At 37.7% G+C, this 26926-nt stretch overlaps 2 protein-coding genes across 16 annotated transcripts in view; both read left to right on the plus strand.

Annotated features, from left to right (window-relative positions):
• Positions 1-13574, plus strand: part of ADAM9 (ADAM metallopeptidase domain 9) — a 108219-nt gene extending 94645 nt beyond the window's left edge. For all 3 annotated transcript variants that reach the window (XR_010159496.1, XR_010159497.1, XM_001135576.6), the window contains 2 exons: positions 10441-10508; positions 12186-13574. Coding sequence is in view for 1 of the 3 variants with exons in the window: in XM_001135576.6 (XP_001135576.1) it covers positions 10441-10508; positions 12186-12279 (162 nt within the window). In the remaining 2 variants the exon portion in view is untranslated. The remainder of the gene's footprint in view (positions 1-10440; positions 10509-12185) is intronic.
• Positions 13575-16088: 2514 nt separating this feature from the next.
• Positions 16089-26926, plus strand: part of ADAM32 (ADAM metallopeptidase domain 32) — a 189546-nt gene continuing 178708 nt past the window's right edge. For 5 of the 13 annotated variants that reach the window (XR_010159500.1, XM_024345136.3, XM_016959379.4 and 2 more), the window contains exons 1-2: positions 16131-16419; positions 26630-26709. Coding sequence is in view for 10 of the 13 variants with exons in the window: in XM_024345136.3 (XP_024200904.2) it covers positions 16362-16419; positions 26630-26709 (138 nt within the window). In the remaining 3 variants the exon portion in view is untranslated. Of the gene's footprint in view, positions 16420-26629; positions 26710-26926 lie in introns of all 13 variants that reach the window. The other 8 variants (XR_010159499.1, XM_016959380.4, XM_054656663.2 and 5 more) reach the window with 5 other exon arrangements.

Raw genomic sequence — 26926 nt, forward strand, 5'->3', positions numbered from 1 at the left:
ACATAGATACCTTCTTAAGAATTCAAGAGTATTGTAGGTGGTCCCTGAGTATTTTGTTTTTGTTTTCGAGACAGAGCCTTGCTCTGTTGCCCGGGGTGGAGTACTGTGGCACAATTGTGTCTCATTGCAACCTCTGCCTCCCAGTTTCAAATGATTTCGTGCCTCAGCCTCCCAAGTAGCTGGGATTACAGGTGTGTACCACCACGCCTGGCTAATTTTTGTATTTTTCATAGAGACGGGGTCTCACCGCATTGGCCAGGCTGGTCTTGAACTCCTGACCTCAAGTGATCCACCCGCCTTGGCCTCCCAAAGTGCTGGGATTACAGGTATGAGCCACTGTGCCCTGCCCCTTGAGTTCTTTAAAGGAAAACCAGCGGAGTCCTTGGCTCAGAGGACACAGAAAAAGACAGCTGGACATTAGGAATGCCTTGCCTAGCAACCAGGATTGGGAAATGACATGGGACGTATGCTATCACTGCTTTTTTCTGTGTCTGCTCTTTTCCTATTTTCAATACCTGTCTCCATCTCCCTATGGGATGTTACCAAAGACCTGGTGCTGAGCTCTTGGATCGGCCTAATTGTCTAAGCTGTAGGACTGATAGTCACTGTTCTGCAAGTGTATTAGGGAGTGTTTAGATCATGATATACTTTTATTGAGTGTTTAGATCATGATATACTTTTATTGATCTGCATGTATCCCTAAGCAATATGTAATTTTTTAATGTTTTAAAACTTTTAAGAACGTTTTATTTGATAATTTGCACATATATCTGCAACCTGTTTTTCCCCTTAATGTCACTTTGTGATTTATCTCTATTGATAGATATAGCTGTGATACATTCATTTTCACTGTTGAAAATGATTAGAAATCCTTCATTTTTTAATATATTTATACACACACACACACACACACACACACACACACACACACACACACACAATCTCCCTATTCCACCCCCTTTATCTTTATAAAAAGGAGACAAAAATCGTTAGGCCCTTTCTCCTCTTAACCATGTTATCTTGGAGATTTTTCCATGTTGTTATGTATACAGGATGGCCACAAAGGCCGTATGCATGCTAGTTCAAAATTATCTGTATACTCTTCTTCATCATTGCCATATATGTATATATTTCTTATTTGGTTTTGGCAAAATATATATAAAATTTGCCATTTTAACCATTGTTTTCAAGATTTTTTTGTAAATTTAACAGTAGTGGTAAAAAAAAAACCCACTAATATTTACCATCTTAACAATTTTTACATGTATACTGCAGTACTCCTAAGAATATTTACCTATGTTTTCTTTTAGTAGTTTTATAGTTTCAGGTCTTATGTTTAAATCTTTAATCCAGTTTGAGTTGATTTTTGTATATGGTATGAAATACCAGTTCATTTTCATTTTTCTTCATGTGGATATGAAGTTGTCCCAACACTATTAATTGAAGTGACTGTCCCTTCTTCATTGTGTATTCTTGGCACCTTCGTTGAAGATTAGCTGACCATAAAGTTGTGGATTTGGGGTTCTCTATTCTGTTCCATTTGTCTTTATGTCTGTTTTATGCCAGTAGTATGCCGTTTTAATTAGTATAGCTTTGCAGTATATTTTGAAATTTGGTAATGTGATGCTTCTAGCTTTGTTCTTTTTGCTCAAGATTGGTTTAGTGATTCTGGGTCTTTTGTGGTTCCATATGAATTTTAGGATTTTTTCTATTGTTACGAAAATTGTCATTGGAATATTAATAGATATTGCATTGAATCTGTAGTTTGCTGTGGTTATTTTAATATTAACTCTTCCAGTCAGTGAGCATGGGATATCTTTCCATTTATTTATGTCTTCAATTCCTTTCATCAATGTTTCATAGATTTCCTTGTACAGATACTTATTTTTTGTGGTTAAATTTATTCCTATATTATTTATGTATGTATTTTTGATGTCATTCTAAATGGAATTTTTTTTCTGGATTTCTTTTTCAGATAGCTTGTTGTAGTGTATAGAAATACTAGTGATTTTCATATGTTGATTTTGTATTATGCAACTTTAGTGAATTCATTAGTTCTAACAGTTTTTTGGTTGACTCTTTAGGGTTTTCTATATAAAAGACCATGTCATCTGCAAACAAGGACAGTTTTACTTCTTCCTTTCCAATTTGGATGTCTTTTATTTCTTTTTCTTGCCCAACTGCTCTGGTTAGAACTTCTAGTACTATATTGAGTAGAAGTGGTAGGAGTGGACATCCTTGTCTTATTCCTGATCTTAGAGGAAAAGCTTTCAGTTTTTCATTGTTCAGTATGATGTTAGCTGTGGGCGTGTGATGTACAGCCTTTATTGTTCTGAGGTTCATTATTTCTTTCTTTCTTTTTCTTTGTTTTTGAGATAGAGTCTCGCTCTGTCACCCAGGCTGCAGTGCAGTGGCACGATCTCGGCTTACTGCAACCTCTTTCTCACAGGTTCAAGTGATTCTCCTGCCTCAGCCTCCTGAGTAGCTGGGATTACAGGCATGTGCCACCCAGCCCAGCTAATTTTTATATTTTTAGTAGAGAGACAGGGTTTTGCCATATTGGCCAGGCTGGTCTTGAACTCCGGACCTCAGGTGATCCACCTGCCTCGGCCTCCCAAAGTGCTGGGATTACAGGCGTGAGCCACCATGCCTGGCCCAGTTTGTTCTTTCTATACAAATTTGTTGAGAGTTTTTATCATGAAAGAATGTTGAAATTTGTCAAATGCTTTTCCCTCATTTCTTAAAATGATCACATGGTTTTTGTTAGTTTATGTTCTTCATTTCTGTTTTTTGTTTGTTAATGTTGTTATTTATTGATTTGAATATGTTAAACCATCCTCGCATCCCCAGAATAAATCCCACTTGGTCATCGGGAAATATCCTTTTATGTGCTGCTGAATTCAGTTTGCTAGTATTTTGTTGAAGATTTTTGCATCTGTGTTCATAAAGGATATTGGCCTGTAATTTTCTTTTCTTGTGGTGTCCTTGTCTGGCTTTGGTTTCAGGGTAATGCTGGCCTTGTAAAATGAGTTTGGAAATATTCCTTCCTCTTCAAGTGTTGGGAAGAGTTTGAGAAGGATTGCATTAGTTCTTCTTTAAATGTTTGGTAGAATTCATCTGTGACTTTATCAGGTCCTGAGTTTCTTTAATGGGAGACTTTTTAAAGTTACTAATTCAATCTCCTTACTTATTATTGATCTTTTCAGATTTTTTATTTTGTCTTGATTCAGTCTTGATAGGTTGTATGTTTCTAGGAATTTATTTTTTTCTAGGTTCAATTTGTTGGTGTATGATTGTTCATAGCAGTCTCTTATAAAACTTTGTATTTCTGTGGTATCAGCTGTAATGTCTTCTCTTTCATTTCTGATTTTGATTCCTCTTTCTTTTTTTCTTAGTCTACTTAATGGTGTGTTAATTTTATTTATCTTTTCAAAAAACCAACTCTTAGTTTTATTGATTCTATTAATACTATTTTTCCAGTATTTCATTCATTTTTGCTCTGAACTTCGCTATTCCCTTTCTTCTACTAACTTTAGGCTCAGATTGTTCCTCTTTTTCTAGGTCTTGAGGTGTAACATTAGGTTGTTTATTTGAGATTTTTAAAAAAATGTAGGCACTTATTGGTATAGACTTGCTATAAACTTCCCCCTTAGAATTGCTTTTTCTGTGTTGCATACATTTTGTTATGTTGTGTTTCTATTTTTGTTGTCTCAAGATATAGTTGTTTCTTGGTACACATTGGGGATTGGTTCCAGGACCCCTACATATAGCCCAATCTGCCTATACTCAATTCATTCTGTTGGCCCTGTAGAACCCACATATAGGAAAAGTTGGCCCTCTGTATATGTGGGTCATGAATACTGTATTTTCAATCTGTGTTTGGTTGAAAAATATCTGCATATAGATGTACCCGTGCAGTTCAAACCCGTGTTGCTTAAGTGTCAGCTATATTTTAAAATATTTCTTTTTATCTGTCATTGACCAAGTGATTGTTTAGGAGCATGTTGTTTAATTTTCATGTATTTGTGACTTTCCTAAATGTCTTCAGTTATTGATTTTGAGTCCTAATATTGTAGTTGGAAAACATACTTGATGTCAGTCTTTTAAAATTTGTTAAGGCTTGTTTTGCAGTTTAACATATTATTTGTCCTGGAGAATGTTCTGTGTGCATTTGAGAAGAATGTGTATTCTGCTTTTGTTGGATGGAATGTGTCTGTTAGATCTGTTTTGTTTAAAGTCCAGTTTGAGCCAAATGTTTTCTTACTGATTTGTTGTCTGGATGACCTATCTATTGTTGAAAGTGAAGTATTGAAGTTTCCTAGTAGTATTGGGTTGCTATTTAGCTCTCTCTCCAGATTAATTAATATTTGCTTTATATATTTAGGTGCTCTAAATTGGCTGCATATGTATTTACAGTTGTTATATCCTTGTGATGAATCGACACCTTTACCATTAATGCACTTTTTCATCTCTGTTTTTATTGTTTTTGATGTTACATCATTTTGTCTGATGTAAGTATTGCTATCCTTGTTCTCTTGGTTTCCATTTGCACAGAATACTTACTCATATTTAAAAGAATTACTGATAGATGGGGACTTACTATTGCTATTTTGTTTTTGACCCTTCCTTCTTCCCTTGCTGCATTCTTTTGTATTTCTTTTTAATTAAAAAAATCAATTATGGATACATAACAGTTGTACATATCACATGGGGTACATGTGATATTTTGAAACAAGCATATAGTGTGTAATGATCAAATCAGGGTAATTGGGATAGTCATCACCTCAAGGATTTATCATTTCTATGTTAGGAACATTCCAACTCTACTCTTTTAGCTATTTTGAAATATACAATAAATTAATCATTTTCTTTGTTTTTTTGTAGTAATATTTTGATTCTCATTTTCCTTTGTGCATATTCTATAGCACATATATTGTGATATCTTTGTAATTACATAAAATATTTTATAAATTTATAGCAATCTATTTTAAACTGATAACTTCAATCACAAAAACTACCCCTTTATATTTCTTCTTCCACTTTATGTAACTGATGACACAAAATTACCTCTTTTTATATTGCTTATCATTAACACAGATTCATTACTTTTTATGCTATGCTTTTAACATTCTAACAAGATTTAAAAGTGAGTTTCACACTCACATTACAGTACTACAGGATTCTCTGTCTATGCACTTACCATTATTATCGAGTTTTATATTTTCATATGGTTTTGTGTTGCTATTTATTTTCCTTTCTCTTCACCTTTTTTGCTCCTCTGCCACTTTGATTTTGAATATACTAGTCTTTGAGTCCACTGATGCTTTCTTCTGCCTCATCGTGTTTGTTGTTGAATCCTTTTAGTGAATCTTTCAATTTAGCATTACAGTTTTCAGCTCCAGAATTGCTGTTTGGTTCTTCTTTATAGTTCCTGTCTCTTTGTTGATATTCTCATTTTGTTCATACATCATTTTCCTGATTTCTTTTAGTTGTCCGTCTGCATTCTCTTTTAATTTTTTGAACATCATTATGATGGTAATTTTTGAATTCTTTGGTAATTTATATATATCTGTTTCCTTAGGGTCAGTTTCTGGAGATTGAATTTTTTCCTTTAAATGTGCCATGTTTCTATTTCTTTGTATTATTTGTCATTTATTATTGGGATTTTGGCATTTGAAGAATTAGCTGCCTTTCTCAGATTTTGCAGCCTTGTTTTGTACAAGGAGGACTTACGCTACTCAGCCTGGCTAGAGATTCTGGTAGCCTCTCAAATCTTTTTTGGGGATGTGTCCTCTGTGAGGTTTTTTTGTGCAGTCTCCTAATTGTGGAGGTTTGCTAGTTTCTACTCAAGAGCACCCCCAGGTGTCTGTCTGTGATACTGTGGTCTCTCTGACTTTTTTTTTTTTTTTTGAGACAGAGTCTTTCTCGGTTGCCCAGGCTGGAGTGCAGTGGTGCCATCTCGGCTCGTTGCAACCTCCGCCTCCCAGGTTCAAGCAATTCTCCTGCCTCAGCCTCCTGAGTAGCTGGGAATACAGGCATGCGCCACCACTCCCAGCTAATTTTTGTATTTTTTAGTAGAGATGGGGTTTCACCATATTGGCCAGGCTGGTCTCGAACTCCTGACCTCGTGATCCGCCCGCCCTGGCCTCCCAAAGTGCTGGGATTACAATTTGAGCCACTGAGCTTGGCCTGTTGTCTAGTATTTTAAGTCTTTTTTTAAAAAAAATTCTACAATATAGATATGACTATTGAATTATGAAATGTTCGTTTAGGTTTGTGAGGCCATACACCAATTAAATTAATTGTTAAGAGGATGGACTGTGAGCCAAACTGCCCAGTTTGAGTACTGCCTTTGTCACTTTATAAGCTGTGACTTTAGGCAAGATTCTCAAACTCTTTCTGTACTTGTTTCCTCATCTGTAAAATAATAATAGTACTAATCACAAATGACTTTTGTGAAAATCAGAGGGATTCGTATGTGTGGAGCACTGAGAAGTGCTTGTGGCACATGTGAAGTGCTCTATGAGCTTTAGCTATTTTCCCATGTGTTCATTGTCTGCTTTCAACCTTATTGAATCTCAGCTTATTTTTCTGATATATCTACTTCAACTGGGTATCTTTTAGAAGTTCCCTTAGCGAAGGTATTTTGGTAGTAAATTCTGTCAGTTTTTGTCTTTTCCGAATGTTTTTGGCTGACAGCTTTTTTTTTCTAAGAACTTTAAATAGACTATATTTTAACATCCTTTGTTGCAATTTAAACATTGTCTGTTACTCTGATGCTGTAGATGATATCTTTTCCATGTGGCTTTTTCTTCTGTATCTTTAGACTATTTGGTGTAGATGTGGACTTAAAAAAACTCCTTTGCCAGTAAATAGACTTCCGGAGTTGATGTACATTTTTCAGTTCTAGCAAATTCTTAGCAATTATTTCTTTATTGCCTCTGTCTCATTATCTGATTAACTCTTTCATGCATTTCTTGCATGTTAGACTTTTTACTATCTCTGTTTCTTAACCTCTCTTTGGTATTTCCAATATTCTTGTGTATTCCATTCTGATTATATTGGATCTACCTTCTATTCACTAAGTCTCTACTAAACTATGCCAAATCTTCTACTTAACCAACTCATTGAATATCTCATTTCACTAGTTTTATAGTACATTTAATTCCTGTAGTTCTACTTAGTTCTATTTCGAATCTGCCTGGTTATTTGTGATTGTTTGTTACAGTTTTATTATCTGTTTTAAAGCTTTTATTTCTTAAAGCATATTCAAACACCTAATTTTTGTGCTGTATCTGATCATATGTATGCCCTTGGTGGGTTCTCAGGTTTGTTATTTCTGCTAACTCTCGTGATGGCTCATTTCTTAGTGCACTTGTGATGTTGATTGTAAACTCACCTTCTTTGGAACTTTATATTGGAAATAAATATATTTGAATCCTGAATTATAGTGGGTTCCTACCGAGAGTATTTTTCTTTGCCAGATGCTTGGGGGCATGGTCAATCTTTGATGTCTTTAAACTGAAATTTTTGTTGATATATATATATATTTTTTGCCACACAAATGTTAGGAACTCTGGTCCCCAAACTCTTATGAGGATGGGTGTGTGGTAAGAATTTCTCCATGGAGACTATTTTTTTAGTTCCCCATCTATCAGCACCAAGGCAGTATTGCCACAGGCCTTCCTTGAGGCAGGTTTTTGTTTTTCTAGTTAACCCATGGGGATACCACCCTTCATATGCCTAGGCTTTGTATAGGGCCTTGTATTCACCATTCCATCCAGCTCAGGCCCCAGCTTTTGCCTCCTTTATCTATGGGTCACTGAAAACGCATACTGCCGCCTGCCAAGGATAGGAAGATTTCCACAGGACAAAGGCAACTCCGTAGTTTGGACTCTTTCATACCTTCTTGGTTTTTTTTTGGCCTGTAAGATGTTTCTTACTTCCCACCAACCCAGCCAAGTGTTTCAAAATACCTTTTAAATATTTTAGGCAGCATTTTAGGTGTACTGTACTGGGAAGTTTCCTCTGGACATTTGGTCCACTATTTGCAAGAAGTGAACATGTACTTCATTGTTTTTAATAACCGCATGCTGTTCCCTCTTATAAATTTACCGGAAATTTAAAAACAGGTTGTTTCCAGTCTTATACCATAAAAAAATGTGGCACCAAGCATCCTTGTAAATAGATCTTTGCATACATTTAAAAGTATATGTCAGATAAATGCCAAAAAAGATTAAAATTTTTTAAAATTAATTTTATTTTTAATTGGCAAATCATAGTTGTATAAATTTATGGGGCACAGCATGATGTTTTATGTAAACAATGTGGAAGTGATTAAATCAAGCTAATTAACATATCCAGCACCTTGCTTGCTTGTAATCTTTAGCTTGTTTTCATTAATTTATATTTAATTGACAAATAATAATTGTGTATATTTTGGGGTATCGTGTTTGTTTTTTTTTTTTTTTTGAGATGGAGTCTCGCTGTGTTGCACAGGCTGGAGTGCAGTGGCATGATCTCGGCTCATTGCAACCACTGCCTCTCGGGTTCAAGCAATTCTTCTGCCTTAGCCTCCTGAGTAGCTGGAATTACAGGCATGCGCCATCATGCCCGGGTGATTTTTTTTGTAGAGACGGGGTTTTGCCATGTTGACCAGGCTGGTCTTGAACTCCTGACCTCATGTGATCCACCTGCCTCAGCCTTCCAAAGTGTTGTGATTACAGGCGCCTGGCCACAATGTGATGTTTTGGTCTATGTATACCTTGTTGTAAGATTCAGTCGGCTGGGCGCGGTGGCTCATACTTGTAATCCCAACACTTTGGGAGGCCGAGGTGGGCGGATCATGAGGTCAGGAGATGGAGACCATCCTGGCTAACATGGTGAAACCCCGTCTCTACTAAAAATACGAAAAAAAAATTAGCCAGGCGTGGTGGTGGGTGCCTGTAGTCCCAGCTACTCGGGAGGCCGAGGCAGGAGAATGGTGTGAACCCGGGAGGCGGAGCTTGCAGTGAGCTGAGATCGCGCCACTGCACTCCAGCCAGGGCGACAGAGCCAGACTCCGTCTCAAAAAAAAAAAAAAAAAAAGATTCAGTGAAGCTAATTCCCATACCCATCACCTCACCACATTGTCATTCCAAAAGTGGACTTGATCCCTTTAGAGTGTTGTTCCTATGGCTTGTGGAAAGGGATGGAGACATTTTGTTGCATTTTTCACCCATTTTCACAGTACATATAAATCATTCTGTGGGGAAAAAAATTGCAGATGATAGACCACCTGTTCTATGGTAGAAGCCAGAGGGTGCTCAAGGTCTTCACCACCACTGTGCATTCTCTGCCAGTCATAGAACTTCAGGAGTTAACAGTAGATAGTAAAGAACATCTTGGTCAAGGTCACTTCATCATTGATTTAGTAATTCCATCTGATCATTCCTAACGTCTTATAGTGTAATGTGATATGTGAAAAATATTACTTTTACTTTCTTATTTGAGGCTAAGTTATACAGTTTCACTTTGTTGTAAACTTCAACTACTTCATCAAGGAAGAATATGATGAATTCCAAAACCGAGGATTCTAGCTGAGTGGTATTTATAGTATTAGTTAGATACTGTATAGGTTTGGCAATACATTTTGGAAGATTTTATTTAAAATACATTGACGTAGGAAATATGTTACCTTCTAACTAATACAGTTGGTTTGAACCAAGATCTTAGTACTTTGGTATTACTGAATTTAAAAAAATACCTTAAAAGAATTAAGTATTCCACATTCAGTGGTAAAGATATGTCAAATAAGCAAAATATTTCTGACTGTCAGCATTATAAATAAATACAGGTTGAGCACCCCTAATCTGAAAATCCAAAGTGCTCCAAAACCCAAAACTTTCTGAGCACCAACATGATGCCACAGGTGGAAATTTCCACACCTGCCCTCATGTGATGAGTTGCAGTCAGAATGCACTGTTTAGTACTTATATGTGAATAAATCTAAGAAAATGATTGCTTACCAGTAGTATATAAATTCAGAGTCAGGAGTGATGGTGAGCCAAACAACCACAGATTGTCCACATGAGGGGCTGAGAGAGTAACACCTTTGCTTTCTGATGGTTCAGCATACACAGACATTATTTTATGCACAAAATTATTTAAAATATTGTATAAAATTACCCTGAGGTTATATGTATGAGGCCTATGTGAAACATCAATGACTTTTCTGTTTAGACTTGGGTCCCGTCCCCAAAATATCTGATTATGTATGTGCAAATATTCCAAAATTGGAAAAAAAATCTGAAATTTGAAACTCTTCTGGTTCTAAGCATTTCTGATAAGGAATATTCAACTGTAGTCTGTTTATTGATTTTAAATATGTAGATTTCTTCTATTTAGAAATCATATTTATGAGCACATAGTGGTAATAACCTTATTTTTTTTTCTTTTTAGCCTATATATGCAAACAGATTTGCAGTACCAACCTATGCAGCCAAGCAACCTCAGCAGTTCCCATCAAGGTCAGAAGAAAATTTGCTTAGATTTTTTGGCCAGAATAAAACCTAGGGGTTAATGTCTAATAATTTCCCCTGTATTTTAATGTAATTTAGTGAAAGGTATTTATTGTCAACAGTTTACAAGAATATGATTTGCAGAAAGGTTTTAAAATAACTTTATATAAATTTTATCATATTGGTACAGGGTCAAAATGAAATATTAAATAAGCTTGAGCAAGACAGATTCTGCTGCCACAGCTTTCATGTGCATACGATTTAGAAGCAAGGGCCTTTGAGATAACCAGCAGTAGGAAACCAGATGGGTTGGAACAGCCTTCCCGTCAAAAACAGCTAAAAAAGCTGGACAATATAAGAAAATATGTGTTTGAAGGCATAGAAGACTAAAGAAGTGAGGAATTGTGGGGGTAAGGTCAGGAGAGGAAGGAAATCTAGAAATGATCCCAGCTTTGGGGGCCACTTTTCCTTCCTAGATGAGTTTACCTGTTCTGACAACAGAGAGGCTAGGAAGCTGAGGAGAGCTTTCTACAAACTCACAGGGCAGAGGGGACAAAATTTAGAATCCTGCCAAAGAGGAGGCACCCTGGCAAACATCTCAGGGTCTGTGCTGGGACCCAGAAGTAAGAGTGAACTAGACCTTCAACTGATTTCTACAATTTCTTATGTTTTGCTCATGATCAAAAAAAGCCAAGTGTAAAAGAAAAGAAAATATGACTAAAACCAAGAAACAATAGACCATAGAAACAGACTGAGATGGTATCCAGTTAATAGACATGGACTTTAAAATAACTATGATGTCATGGAATTAAAAGTCAAGATTGAGAATTTCAGCACAGAACTAAAAACTAAAAGAATCAATGCAAATTCTAGAACTGAAAAACACAAGAACTGAAATGACTCAATGGATGGGCTTAAAATCATCAGGAAGGAAGATAATTTATTACTTCATTTTGTATCACATAAAATGCAAATGCATGTGACCCTCCCATCCCCCAGAAGTCTTTCAAATTACAATTGCGTTGCAACTCTGAGGACTATCTTCATATGTAATCTTTATTATACAGTAAGAATACATTGAAATCCGACTGAGGATCAGGGAAAGAGTATATAAATTGTGAGGGAAACATTCACCAGGTAGTGTTCTAGTGTTACTGGAGTAGAGGTGTACTAGAATTGGATGATGAGGTTAGGAGCGGGTGTCCACAGGTGGAAGTATGAGGTTTGAGATGGACAGGTATAGAAGTCATAACACTTTTAATTCTCAGAGTGAATCTCATGTTGAGGGAGCTATAAACAGCTAGGTTTACACCTAGCAGTAATTTGCTGCCCTCAAATTCTAACAGCACAGGCAAGTGCTTGATCACTTAGTGTACTCACTTGTCTTTTACAGTTTATCTTTACCATTTCATGTGCTTTTTTTTTTTTTGAAAAAACATGTAAACTAGAACCTTCATACAACATTGTTGATTATGGAGTAATATTATTTAAAGTAGTTATTCCATTTTAGACTCTAATTGGAGCCTTTTAGCCATTGAATATCACCCTAATACTGATCTCAGAATGTACAGTACCCTTTCCTGTTGTCAGAGATGTTGAGGATGGTGTTATGTTGAGCTTGTAATGAATATGGCATTATTTCACCCAGTCTAAACACTCTATTAACTATCTCTTTTCCCCTCGCAGGCCACCTCCACCACAACCGAAAGTATCATCTCAGGGAAACTTAATTCCTGCCCGTCCTGCTCCTGCACCTCCTTTATATAGTTCCCTCACTTGATTTTTTTAACCTTCTTTTTGCAAATGTCTTCAGGGAACTGAGCTGATACTTTTTTTTTTCTTGAAGTTTTCTTGAAAAGCCTTTCTTTCTGTTGCAACTATGAATGAAAACAAAATACCACAAAACAGACTTTACTAACACAGAAAAACAGAAACTGAGTGTGAGAGTTGAGAAATACAAGGAAATGCAGTAAAGCCAGGGAATTTACAATAACATTTCCGTTTCCATCATTGAATAAGTCTTATTCAGTCATCGGTGAGGTTAATGCACTAATCATGGATTTTTTGAACATGTTATTGCAGTGATTCTCAAATTAACTGTATTGGTGTAAGATTTTTGTCATTACGTGTTTAAGTGATTGAATTTTCTACCTTAGTTATCATTAATGTAGTTCCTCATTGAACATGTGATAATCTAATACCTGTGAAAACTGACTAATCAGCTGCCAATAATATCTAATATTTTCATCATGCACGAATTAATAATCATCATACTCTAGAATCTTGTCTGTCACTCACTACATGAATAAGCAAATATTGTCTTCAAAAGAATGCACAAGAACCACAATTAAGATGTCATATTATTTCGAAAGTACAAAATATACTAAAAGAGTGTGTGTGTTCACGCAGTTACTCGCTTCCATTTTCATGACCTTTCAACTATAGGTAATAACTCTTAGAGAAATTAATTTAATACTAGAATTTCTATTATGAATCATGTGAAAGCATGACATTCGTTCACAATAGCACTATTTTAAATATAAGCTTTAAGGTACGAAGTATTTAATAGATCTAATCAAATATGTTGTTGATTCATGGCTATAATAAAGCAGGAGCAATTATAAAATCTTCAATCAATTGAACTTTTACAAAACCACTTGAGAATTTCATGAGCACTTTAAAATCTGAACTTTCAAAGCTTGCTATTAAATCATTTAGAATGTTTACATTTACTAAGGTGTGCTGGGTCATGTAAAATATTAGACACTAATATTTTCATAGAAATTAGGCTGGAGAAAGAAGGAAGAAATGGTTTTCTTAAATACCTACAAAAAAGTTACTGTGGCATCTATGAGTTATCATCTTAGCTGTGTTAAAAATGAATTTTTACTATGGCAGATATGGTATGGATAGTAAAATTTTAAGCACTAAAAATTTTTTCATAACCTTTCATAATAAAGTTTAATAATAGGTTTATTAACTGAATTTCATTAGTTTTTTAAAAGTGTTTTTGGTTTGTGTATATATACATATACAAATACAACATTTACAATAAATAAAATACTTGAAATTCTCTTTTGTGTCTCCTAGTAGCTTCCTACTCAACTATTTATAATCTCATTAATTAAAAAGTTATAATTTTAGATAAAAATTATAGTCAAATTTTTACAGATATTATCTCACTAATTTTCAGACTTTTGCCAAAGTGTGCACAATGGCTTTTTGTTAATAAAGAACAGATTAGTTTTGAAGAAGGCAAAAATTTCAGTTTTCTGAAGACAGCATGTTATTTTAACAATCAAGTATACATATTAAAAATTGTGAGCAATCTCAAATGAAGGTCCATCGTTTCATTTTAAATCTCTAAATGAATTCATATAAGACTCAAACGTTTGTGCCGTTCACTCATGTAGCCTCAGTTTTTGCAATTGTGATGCATATCACTGAAATTTTACAGTTGGTAATGTATTAACTATGTAACTTAACACTTGGAATTAAATAGTTCTTTGGATATTTGACTAAGTTTTTTAAAAGACTATTGGATCTGAACTTCTTTTACTTTTATATATTTTTTAATATGCTTTATGTTTTTTACTTACTTGGTCATGGATGCCACTTCAAAATTTGAAAATATTAAAGGACATCCTTTCTTTCTTCAAAAAGAATAAATAAGGGTAAATTATATGCAAGTTTGACATCTCTGTTTGACTCTGTATGTCAAACTGACCTTGTTCAGAGTATTGCATTCTCCCTTTCTCCTGTGTCTGTAACCATAGAGTTAAGCACAATTTGGGTTTTCTAAACTCAAATCAGATTTTATTAAATTTCATAAATGTTTACTAAAACCTACCATTTTCCAGGCACTGTATTAGGTACTGTGATACCTAAGTTCTGGATAGGATATGTTTCCCGACTTTTAGAAGTGCATCCTCTGTTATGAAGAGAGCTATACACACAAGAATAATACAAAATCAACCCTATTAAAGATACAAACCAGAAAGGTTGAGGAGTAAGAAAGAACAAAATAATACAAGAGCCAGAAATTCATTCAGAATACTTACCACTAATTGATGAGTTGAAGCATTTACTGTAATTGCTCTTCTGTTTGTTACAAAGCAAGGTGAAACTAGCTGTGGCTCAGCAGCTGCCTAAAAGCAATGTTAGCTTAGCATTGGCTGTTCCTATTGAGATACAAGCTCAGTGTATTTTTTTGTTGCCTTGTTCCCCACCCCACCCCTCCACCTGCCCCAGATGGAGTTTTGCTCGTCACCCAGGCTGGAGGGCAATGGCACAATCTCGGCTCACTGCAACCTCCACTTCCTGGGCTCAAGCGATTCTCCTTTCTCAGCCTCCCCAAGTGCTGGGATTACAGGCGCCCACAACCATGCCCGGCTAATTTTTGTATTTTTTGGTAGAAACGGGGTTTCACCATGTTGACCAGGCTGGTTTCAAACTCCTGACCTCTGGTGATCCAACCACCTCGGCCTCCCTAAGTGCTGGGATTACAGGCGTGAGCCACCTCACCTGGCCTGTTGCCTTGTTTTTGTTCATGCTATTAATTTCAGGTGTAGATTGCCCTGTTGAAATTGCGTGCATCCATAAAAATCACATCTTCACTTTAAATGTGTTAGTTCCCCAAGTGAGATTTTTCTCTGTTTCCATGAGGCCTTTTAGTTTATGTGTTGGCCTATTATGTAGTATGAGAAATTAATCCATTCTTTGGGATTTGAAAAGAATGAAAAGCTAATGCATACAGATGGAGACCAGGTGTGAGGCTGGGAAGGAGGAGGCATTGCAGTTCCAGGGAGTAAAGCAGTGTTTAGGAAAAACCCAAAGTCAGAGCTGCTAAAACACGGGATAGGAGAAATTAAGTGGCAGGTTCCGGTCTGAGTTCAGAAAAATTACTATGCTGAGGCTAGAATTTTCTACTGGAATGTAAGTACTGTAATTGTGGGCAAGAATCTTCTCTATCTCTTTCACTACATGAAATGAGTATTTATTGCACTGAGAAGTTTCTGAACAACAGAATGACATCACATGAGTTTTAGCCAATGGCCTGCGGAGAACCAGATTGGAGGAAAAAGCCTGGTTGTGAAGTCCATTTGGGCAGCGTCAGTGGGGAAAAAAATGCAGCTGGCGCTCTTCAAAAATATGAAGAGCTGGCATTTCATATTGAAAAGCGGCTCACTTTTCCCTTCTTTGGAATGTTCACACATCTGGCTAAATAGTTGTGAAAAAATATTAGAAACAGGTTTGGCAAATATGAATATATATTTAGGTGTGTATATAGATTTTAATTCAAAAAGTATTACACATTCGCTTTTGAAAGGACCTAGGAAGCCCCGAACGGTGGCAGATGCCTGTAATCCCAGCTACTCAGGAAGTTGAGGAGGGAGGATCACTTGAACCCAGGAGTTCGAGACCAGCCTGGGCAGAATAGTGAGCACCCCCGTCCCAAAAAGAAAAAAAAGCAACTGGGAAGTGTCTGGTGCAGGAGAGCACACGCTGACTGTGAATAAGTGTGTCAGTTCTTAAGGTCCAGCAACACAAAGCGAAAAGTTAGTGGAGGACTACGAGCGCGATCTCGACAGAGGGCGCTGGGTGGTCAGTGGCTCCAGCAACCACGCGGCTGGGGTGCGCCGGGAAGGGAGCTGGATGTTTTAGCCTCGGGGCGCACGCTGCGGGCCCTTCGTGTTCCGGACGCTAAACACCGAGAGCACCCCGTCTCCGGGGCCTCCGGAGAACGCTGTCCCATGAACGTGCGGGGAGCGGCCCCCGGTGTCCGCGCGTCCGCGCGTCCCCGCGTCCCTGGCAATTCCCGACTTCCCAACGGCTTCCCGCCGGCAGCCCCGAAGCCGCACCATGTTCCGCCTCTGGTTGCTGCTGGCCGGGCTCTGCGGCCTCCTGGCGTCAAGACCCGGTGAGCCAGCCCAGACCCTGACACTAGTCCGGGCGCTCGTCACACTGCGGCCCGACTCCCTGCAAAGCCCGGGACCCTCCCTGTCTGGGTCCCTTTGGTCCTGTCACCCTGGCAACGGGGCCTTTTCCAGGGGATTAGGCGCCCCCTAATGGAGAAGCGACTCAGGGCCCAGCACCAGGGCTCACGCCTGTAATCCCAGGGCTTTGAGAGACTGAGGCGAGCTGATTGTTTGACCTCGGAGTTGGAGACCAGCCTGGGCAACACAGCAAGACCCCATCTCTAACAAAAAAATTTTAAAAAATGTTCCGAGGTGGTGGTGCGCACCTGTGATCCCAGCTACCCGGGAGGCTGAGGGAGGAGGACCACGTGAGTCCAGGAGGTGGAGGCTGCAGTGAGCCAAGATCGCCCCCACTGGACTCCAGCCTGGGCGACAGAGATCCTGTCTTTTTTATAAATTAAAAAAATTATTTTTGTGTGTGACCGAGTCCCTTCTGTCGCCCAGGCTGGAGTGCAGTGGGCAACAGTAGGCAACAGAGGGATACTCCAGATCGTAGTTCTCCAGAACTATGAGGAAAATAAATTTCTGTTGTTTAAGCCATGCAGTCTACACTATTTTGTTATGGCAGTGGGAGCTGACTAATATAGTACTTAACAGCAAAATGATTGAAAAACTGTAAAAGTTCATTAGTAAGAGAACTGCTAAATAAACTGTGGTTACCTCCAAACAATGCAAATGGACCACTGTGGAGAGGGAGGAAGTAAGACATGCCATGTACTGACTCTGGCTGACAAGATTCAGAATAGTATGTAATAAGAGAAGGAAAAAAATACGGGCATATCCAAACATTTTACTTGCATGTAAGCCTCCCTGGTGATACTGTAAATTTTTGAGAACTCTTCCTACTCTTCTTCCTATCCTGCCATAATTACCTCTGCAGCATAGCAGAGGTGTGGTCAAGGCCAGGGTGTCAGCCTGGTTAGATTAGGGTGAGTGTTCTCTTCCTGGCTTGTAAACAGCTACCTTCTCCCTGCATACTCACAGGACCTTTTCTTTGTGTACAGGGAAAGACAGGAGGAGCAAATTCTCTGATGTCTCATCTTATAAGGGCATGAATCTCATCATGAGGGTCCCACTCTATGCCTAAAACCCTGATTACCTCCCAAAGGCCATAACCAAATACTGTCACATTGGGGGTTAGGGATTCAACATAGAATTTTGTGGGATACATTCAGCTCATAACACATACAAAATTTTAATGCAGTGGTTGTCAAAGTTTTTGGGTTCAGAACTCCCTTATACATGAACAATTTTTGAGATTCTCAAGGAGCTTTTGTTTATGTGGATTTATATCGATGTTTAACATATTAGAAATTAAAATAGAAATGTTAAGAATGTGTATTTCATTCATTAAAAATAAAAGTAATGGCCAGGCGTGGTGGCTCACGCCTGTAATCCCAGCACTTTGGGAGGCTGAGGCAGGTGGATCACCTGAGTGAGGTCAGGAGTTCGAGATCAGCCTGGCCAACATGGTGAAACCCCATTGCTACTAAAATACAAAAAAATTAGCTGGGCGTGGTGGTGCGTGCCTGTAATCCCAGCTACTCGGGAAGCTGAGGCAGGAGAATCGGTTGAACCCAAGAGGCAGGAGTTGCAGTGAGCTGAGATGGCACCATCGCACTCCAGCCTGGGTGACAAGAGCAAAACTCCATCTCAAAAAATAAAATAAAATAAAAAATATTAATAAACATTATTTTTTAGAGTACGTTTAGGTTCATAGCAAAATTGAGCTGAAAGAGTTCCCATATAGCCCCTGATCCCAAATATGAACAGCTTCTCCCACTATCAGCATCTGGCACCATGGGATCCATTTGTTACAATTGAGCCTACACTGACACATTGTTATCATCCAAAGTCCACAGTTTGTTTGCATTAGGGTTCATTCTCCACATTGCCCATTCTATGGTTTTGACAAATGTACAATGACATGCATCCACCATTGTAGTATTATACAGAATAGTTTCACTGCCCTACAAATCCCATGTGTTCTGCTTATTTATCCCTCCCTCCCCACTGCCCCTGGCAACAACTCATCTCCTTAGTCTTCATAGTTTTGCCTTTTCCAGAGTGTCATGTATTTGAAATCATATGTAGCCATTTTGGATGGACTTTTTTTTAACTTAATAATATGCATTTAAGGTTCTCCCATGACTTTTCATGGCTTGATAGCTTATTTACTTACTTAATTGTTTTTTTGAGATGGTGTCTTACTCTGTTGCCCAGGCTGGAGTGCAGTGGCAGGATCTTGGCTCACTGCAACCTCTGCCTCCCGGTTCAAGCAATTTTCCTGCCTCAGCCTCCCAAATAGCTGGGATTACAGGTGCCTGCTACCATGCCTAGCTAATTTTTTTGTATTTTTAGTAGAGATGGGGTTTCACTATGTTGACCAGGCTGGTTTCGAACTCCTGACTTCAAGTGATCCACCCACCTTGGCCTCCCAAAGTGCTAGGATTACAGGCATGAGCCGCTGCACCCGGCCGCTTATTTATTTTTAGTGCTGAATAATATTCAATTGTCTGGATCTACCACAGTTTATTTATCCATTTACCTACCAAATGACATCTTGGTTGCTTCTAAGCTTTGGCAGTTATGAATAAAGCTGCTATAAACATCTATGTGCAGGTTTTTGTGTGGACATAAGTTTTCAACTCATTTGGGTAACTACCAAGAAATGCTATTGCTGAATCATATGATAAGAGTATATTTAGTTTTTAAAGAAACTGCCAAGCTGTCTTCCAAAGTGGCTGTACCATTTGCATTCACCCCAGCAATGAATGAGAACTTCTTTTATTAATGCTGTCATATTATAAATTATATGCATAACTACAAGTGCAAGAAATCCTGGCTGTCTTTTTTATTATAACTCAGAAGAGAGAATTTAAACTTTCAAATGAAAATGCCAGCTCCAAACTGCTGATGGTCCCATCAGCTGAGGGATCTTGCTCAGCAATTTGGGGATGGCATTTTCACATTAAGCAGTCACTCCTCATGTCCTCCTGCTTCCAGCCCCTGGCAGCCACTGATCTGCTTTGGATTTATCTGGCAGCCACTGTCCCTTTGGATTTATCTATTCTGGGTATTTCGTATAAATGGAATCATACAAAATATGACCTTTTTTGTCTGGCTTAATTCACTTGCATAATGTTTTCAAGGTTCATCTCTCTTGTAGAATGCATTAGAACTTCATTCCTTTTTGTGACTGAATAATATTTCATTGCATATATTCACCCGTTTGTTTACCGATTCATCAGTTGATGGACATTTGATTGTTTCCAACTTTTGGCTGTTAGGAATAATGCTGCTAGGAACCTTCATGTACCAGTTTTTGTGTGGACATATGTTTTCATTTCTCTTGGATATGTACTTACAAAGAAACTGTTAGGCTCAATGGTATAGGTATGTCCATTTCCTCTTCTGGACTTTGTTATCCCCCAATAATGAGTTGGCTATTCTGGGTCTTTTACCTCCTCATGTAAACAGTAGAATATGTTGGTTGATATCCACAAAATAGCTTGCTTAGATTTTGATTAGGATAGTCTTGACATAGAACAAATTGGGAAGAGGCTGGGAATGGTGGCTTATACTTGTAATCCCAGCACTTTGGGAGGCCAAGTTGGGTGGATCACTTGAGGCCAGGAGTTCAGGACCAGCCTGGCCATGGTGAAACCCCATCTCTACTAAAAAAAATACAAAAATTAGCTGGTTGTGGTGGCACATGCCTGTAATCCCAGCTGAGGCAGAATTGCTTGAACCTGCGAGGTGGAGGTTGCAGTGAGCCAATATCGCGCCTCTGCACTCCAGCCTGGGCGACAGAGCAAGACTCTTTCTCAAAAAAAAAAAAAAAACAAAAGGAAAAAAAAAAGAACAAGTTGGGAAAAGCTGACATCCGATGGAGTGGCAGTGACTACCTACAATGTTTTGTTGAAAATGATTCTGAGGCTTTGCCTAAATTTAATGTAAAAACTATGATACCTGCTAGATTTTTGAAGTGACATACGCATTTATGTATCAGTCTTTTCCTAAGGTGGGATAGTTGAGGCCAAATTTGGCTTTACATCAGAATAATCTCTGGATATTTATAAACATATATATTTCTGGATCAAAATCCTAGAACTTTAAAAATAATTATAAACTTGTTAATAATTTTTATTTAGTAATATGTGATTACATTCAAAATGAAGTAAAAGAGGCTACCCTATATGTTACCATCTTTCCTGATTGTCAATTTTACTATATTTTTAAAGAAAACGACTATGTTTAACAGTTTGATGGTACTCTTCTGGACTTTTCTCTAGACACTTAGATATAAATATGTGTAAATGTAGACATATACGGTCCTTTTGAAGTAAATTATAAATGACAAAAGCATATTGTATAAATTTATGTATGTCATCTATTTTTAATATATTTTGGATATTAATCATTTTATTTTTTCTATATCTTGCACAAGTTTTCTTCAATGTGTTATTGATCTTTTCACTTGTGATATCCTGATTTTTGTACTAAGTTTATCAACACTTTCTTATGGCTTCTGCATTTTGTTTTCCATATTAAGGCTTCCCTTGGTACAATGATTAAAACAAATAGTTTCGCATACTTTCTTAAAGTTATTTTACAACTTTAGAAAATGTAGCCTTTCAGTCTTTCTAATAGTTTTGTAACTTTGTACATGAAGTCTTGTAATCCACACTGTGGTGCTAGATAGGAAACTATATTTGTATTTTTCCAAATGGATAATGAATACTGATATTACATCATTCCCCCATTCATTTGAAATGCCACATTTAGTAGATGTTAAACTATCACCGCCCCCTTGCCCCCAAAGTACACAGGTAGGTCTCAGTTAGAGACCTGTCATGAGACTGAGGATACACTGAAAGGGTTTAAATAAAGAGAGTTTAGCTATGGGACTATTTATAGAGATGTGGGCATCAATAATTAACGATGAAACGCACAGACTAGTAACAGTAGAAAGCCATATCACATGTGTTGAATTGATTGTTTGCAAAGATGACAATGGCCTTAACACTTCCTCCATCCCTGTGTGTGCTTCCATTTTGCAACATTTCTTTGTCATTCCTCCCATTGAGAGGTAGAATGTATTTCTTCACTCTCTGAATCTGGTTGGCCTCATTACTTGCTCTGGCCATTTGAATGTGGTAGAAATGAGTTGTGAGACTTCCAAGTCTATGCCTCAAGAGGCTTTGCAGCTTCCTCTCTGCTCTCTTGAAGCACTGTCTTGACTGCTACATGAAGAATCCTAGACTAGGACGATAAGAGGATGTGTGAAACAGAGATGACTCAACCTAGGCCGTTCAGTCAAAAGACATGAATGGGGTCGTCTTAGTCTCTCCAGGCCTAGGCGAGCTGCCAGATGACTGCAACCACATGAGTAACATTACGAGTGTCAGTGCAGTGGGTACTGCAGGGTGTCCTGTGTCATAACACTGAAGCAGGGCAGTGCCATCTATATCTTGAACTTGCTGCAGATTCTTCTCTTGCGCTGGGTCCAAGTCAATTTTGACAGTTTTACCAGTCACCTGATGAATGATTCAGGCTCTCACACCCCAAAACAGTATGTATTATCTCTGAATTCAAAAACTCAAAACGGCCTGCCACTCGTTGTGACTCTTTTTTTTTGTGGTGGACTATGCAAGGTGTAGCCACTAGCATCTCACTTTGTACAGGATATCTCAGCATGCTGCAACCACTGGACCCCAAGAAACTTTGGGGTTGTAACTATCCCTTAACCTCCATAGGTTCTTCTACCACATTCTGGCATGCATGTATCTTACTGAAACATCTAGGGCACTTGCTACTTCTTGCTCACTAAATATATTAGCATGATGTCTTTCACATCATGCAACTTGACCAGCATGATGTTCTAATGGGAGATCAAAACGGTCAGTGTCCCTCTGTGCTACGACAGGACAGTTGACAGCTTGAAGGGAAGGTGGTGAAAACCGTATTATTGTTCTTGTCAGATGAAGGCATTTGTCACCATTGCTGATTGGAATTGAAAATAACATTTGCCAGGTCAATAACTGCATATTAGGTATTAGGAGCCGTGTTGATTTTTTTCAACAAATCAACACATTGGAATCTATATTTTTTTACTAGTCAACTATAATTTCACATGAACTAACTAATGAGACTTTAATTTCAACAAGCTAGTTCATTTCACAAAATCTATAATTTCGTTCACCATTGATGGATCCAGGTCACAATTTATCCCTTGATCTATATAAGTCCCTATTCTGATCAATGGACCATGCTGGTATTTTGAGTCCTCAGGATTAGTGTCAGTTCAGAGTCAGTAAATAATACTCCCTGAAAGTCTGGCTATTTCCCCTCCCCTGGGCATAGTCATCATGGTAAAAGGACACAGGACACTATGGAGGAGGCTGCAGGGGAAGATTCGCAGCACATTCCTGTGGTTGCATGGCAAGGTCCTTCCTAAAGAGGACTCCCTCACTCCTTAATGAAAAGGCTGCAAGCCTCTGAACTGGGTCAGGTGTAGGAACCAGGGAAGAGGCTGTGAGTCCTCGTGGTGATTGCATCAGTTTCTGCGCACCACAAGCTAGAATTTTCTTGACTAGACTGCTCATCTAGTTCATTCCTAGGGACTCTGTGATCAGTTAGATACTACCAAGGATCTCTGTAGGTGAAAGCATTTTGTTTTTCACTCTGTCCTTGTGGCTTCTTCTGGTAATTGTGCTCACCTGTCTCTGAGAGTCAATTGTCTGCCACTTCAGAATTCCCTGATTCCCAGTCAAAGCAAGGAATCATGTTTAAAAATTTTTTTCATAAGTTTTATTTTATTTTTTCTTCCAACTTTAATTTTAGGTTTGGAGGTACATGTGCAGGTTTGTTACATGGGTAAATTGCGTGTCACTGGGGTTCTGTGTACAAATGATTTCATTACTCAGGTAGTGAGCACAGTATCTGAGAAGTAGTTTTTCAGTCCTCTCCCTCCTCCCATCCTCCACCTTCAAGTAATTCTGGTTCTATTGTGCCCCTCTTTGCATCCATGTGTACTCAATGTTTAGCCTCCGCTCATAAGTGAGAATATGTGGTATTTGGTTTTCTGTTCCTGTGTTAATTTGTTTAGGATAGTGGCCTCCAGCTGCAACCATGTGGCTGCAAAGGACGTGATTTCATTTTTTTATGGCTGTATAGTATTCCATGGTGTATATACACAACATTTTCTTTATCCAGTCCACCACTGATGGATGTCTAGGTTGATTCCATGTCTTTGCTATTGTGAAAAGTGCTGCAATGAATATACGTGTGCATGTGTCTTCGTGGTAGAACGATTTATATTCCCTTGGGTATATACTCAGTAATGGGACTGCTGGGTAAAATGGGAGCTCTCTTTAAGGTTCCTTGAGAAATCACACTGCTTTCCACAGTGGTTGAACTAACTTACATTCTCCCCAGCAGTGTATAAGCATTCTCTTTCCTCTGCAACCTTGCCAACACCTATTATTTTTTGACTTTTTAATAAGTCATTCTGATTGGTGTGACATGATATGTCACTGTTGCTTTGACTTTCATTTTTCTAATGATAAGTTTTTCATATGCTTGTTGGCCACATGTATGTTTTATTTTGAGAAGTGTCCATGTCATTGGTCCATTTTTTAATGGGGTTTTTTTTTTTTTGCTTGTTGAATTGTTTAAGCTCCTTATTGAGTCCAGATATTAGACCTTTGTTGGCATAGTTTGTTGATATTTTCTGCATTCTGCAGGTTGCCTATTTACTTGGTTGGTAATTTCTTTTGCTGTGCAGAAGCTCTTTAGTTTAATGAAGTCCCACTTCTCAATTTTTGTTTTTGTTGAAATTGCTTTTGGAGTCTTCATCATGAAACCTTTGCCAAGACAAAGATGTCTAGAATGGCATGTCCTGGGTTTTCTTCTAAGGTATGTATAGTTTTAAGTTGTACATTTAGGTCTTTAATCCATCTTGCATTGATTATTGAATATGGCAAAAGGTTCAGTTGCAGTCTTCTGCATATGAGTAGCCAGTTATCCCGGCACCATTTATTGGATAGAGAGTCCTTTCTCCATTGCTTGTTATTGTTAACTGTCAAAGATCAGATGGTTATAGGTGTGTGGCTTTATTTCTGAGTTTTCTAACCTGTTCCATTGGTCTATGTGTTTGTTTTTGTACCAGTACCATGCTGTTTTGGTTACTGTAGCCTTGTAGTATAGTTTGAAGACAGGTAGTGTGAGACCTCTTGCTTTCTTCTTTTTGCTTAGGATTGCTTTGGCTCTTTGGGCTCTTTTATGGTTCCATATGAATTTTAGAATAGTTTTTTCTAATTCTGTGAAAAACTGACATTGGTGGTTTGATAGAAGTAGCACTGAATCTGTAAATTGCTTTGAGCAGGATGGGCCTTTTAACAACGTTGATTCTTCCTATCCATGAGTATGGAATGTTTTTTCATTTGTTTATGTCATCTCTGATTTCTTTGAGCAGTGTTTTGTAGTTCTCCTTGTAGAGATCTTTCACCTCCATGGTTAGCTGTATTCCTAGGTATTTTGTTCTTTTTGTGGCTATTCTGGATGGGATCCTGTTCTTATTTTGGCTCTTGGCTTGGCTGTTGCTGGTGTATATAGAAATGCTAGTGATTTTTGTACATTGATTTTGTATCCTGAAACTTTACTGAAGTTTCTTATCAGATCTAGGAGCCTTTGGGCAGAAACTATAGGGTTTTCTAGGTGTAGAATCATATCGTCTGTGAAGAGAGAGAGTTTGACTTCCTCTCTTCCTATTCAGATGCCTTTTATTTCTTTCTCTTGCCTGATTGCTGTGGCTAGGACTTCTAGCGCTATGTTGAATGGGAGTGGTGAGAGTGGGCATCCTTGTCTTGTTCCAGTTCTTAGAGAAAAGGCTTTCAACTTTTCCCCATTCAGTATGATGTTAGTTGTGGCATTTAATGATTATGGTTACCTTTTTTTTTTTTTGAGACAGAGTCTTTCTCTGTTGCCCAGGCTGTAGTGCAGTGGCGTGATCTTGGCTCACTGTAATCTCTGCCTCCTGGGTTCAAGCGATTCTCCTGCCTCAGCCTCCGGAGTAGCGGGGACTACATGCACATGCCACCATGCCCGGCCAATGTTTGTATTTTCAGTAGAGACGGGGTTTCACTATGTTGGCCAGGCTGATCTGGAACTCCTGACCTTGTGATCCACCTGCCTTGGCCTCCCAAAGTGCTGGGATTACAGGCATGAGCCACCGTGCCCGGCCCTGTTAAGCAGATTTAAGGAAATCAGTATGCTTATGTGATCTTCCTCTTCTTCTGCTACAGTTCCTGAAGTTGTATATATTATGTTTATGTAACCAGAGCTTTTAACATTTGCATCTGTTATGTAACTGTGATTCCCACAGTTGTTTTAGCCTTTAGTCTATATTTAAGATTTTTTTTTCTCACTGTTAGGCATTTTACCACAACTCTGCTGATATTTTTATTGGGAGAAATGTCTCTGACTTTTGTGGTAGACACATGTGAACTTTTTTTTTTTGAGTTTTGCTTGTAAATATCTATCTTCTGACTTTATATTTAATGGCTTTTTTGCTGGGTATACATTTATAGGGTCTTCACTGTCTTTTCTTAAAGTTCTTTTTTAGACATTGTTCTTTAGTCTTTTAACATTAAATACTGTGGTAAAAATTCTCAAGCCAGCCTGCTTATCTCCCCTTATACATAACATGATTTTCTTTTTTTTTTCTTTCTATCATATTTTCAAGGAATTCTTTATCTTGGAAACCCAACAATTTCAGTAGAATATGTTTTAGTTTAAAGTAATGATTAGTTATTCCTGAAATACAGTATACTTTCTAGTCTATTGTTTTGAATCTTTTATTTCAGGAAAAAGTTTTTGAAGTATGTCTTTGATTTTTTTGGTGTGTATTTTCGATTTTCTTCAGAACCACACATTTTGTGCGAGCTGCATACCTCTTCCCTTCTCCTTTTTTGTTCTTTCATAAGTATCTTGTCTGTTTTTCAAATTAAGTGTTTTCAAGCTTTTTATAGAAGTACACAGTGATGAGCCACCCATACCTGCACAAGTAAACTTTATGAAAGAAACTGAACAGATATTTAATCAAATTAAGGCAAGGTTACTAACTTTTTTTTTTTTTTATCTCTTCAGGTTTTCAAAATTCACTTCTACAGATCGTAATTCCAGAGAAAATCCAAACAAATACAAATGACAGTTCAGAAATAGAATATGTAAGAGATATTTTTTCACAATCTAAATGTTTATATGAAATTTCTTATTTTTATTATATAGCTATGAAATATGTCAAGCCCATTTTAATATGAATATAATGTCTCTCGTATTTCTACTGATAGGAATTAAAAGCTTTGATGGTAAAAGCAAATAGGTAAATTAGAATGTTCTGTATTTTTTTAATGTTTGTCATTTTCTTATGGTAAATTATTTTTA

The sequence above is a fragment of the Pan troglodytes genome, chromosome 7 (assembly GCF_028858775.2).
Source record: "Pan troglodytes isolate AG18354 chromosome 7, NHGRI_mPanTro3-v2.0_pri, whole genome shotgun sequence".
Classification (NCBI taxonomy): Eukaryota; Metazoa; Chordata; class Mammalia; order Primates; family Hominidae; genus Pan; species Pan troglodytes.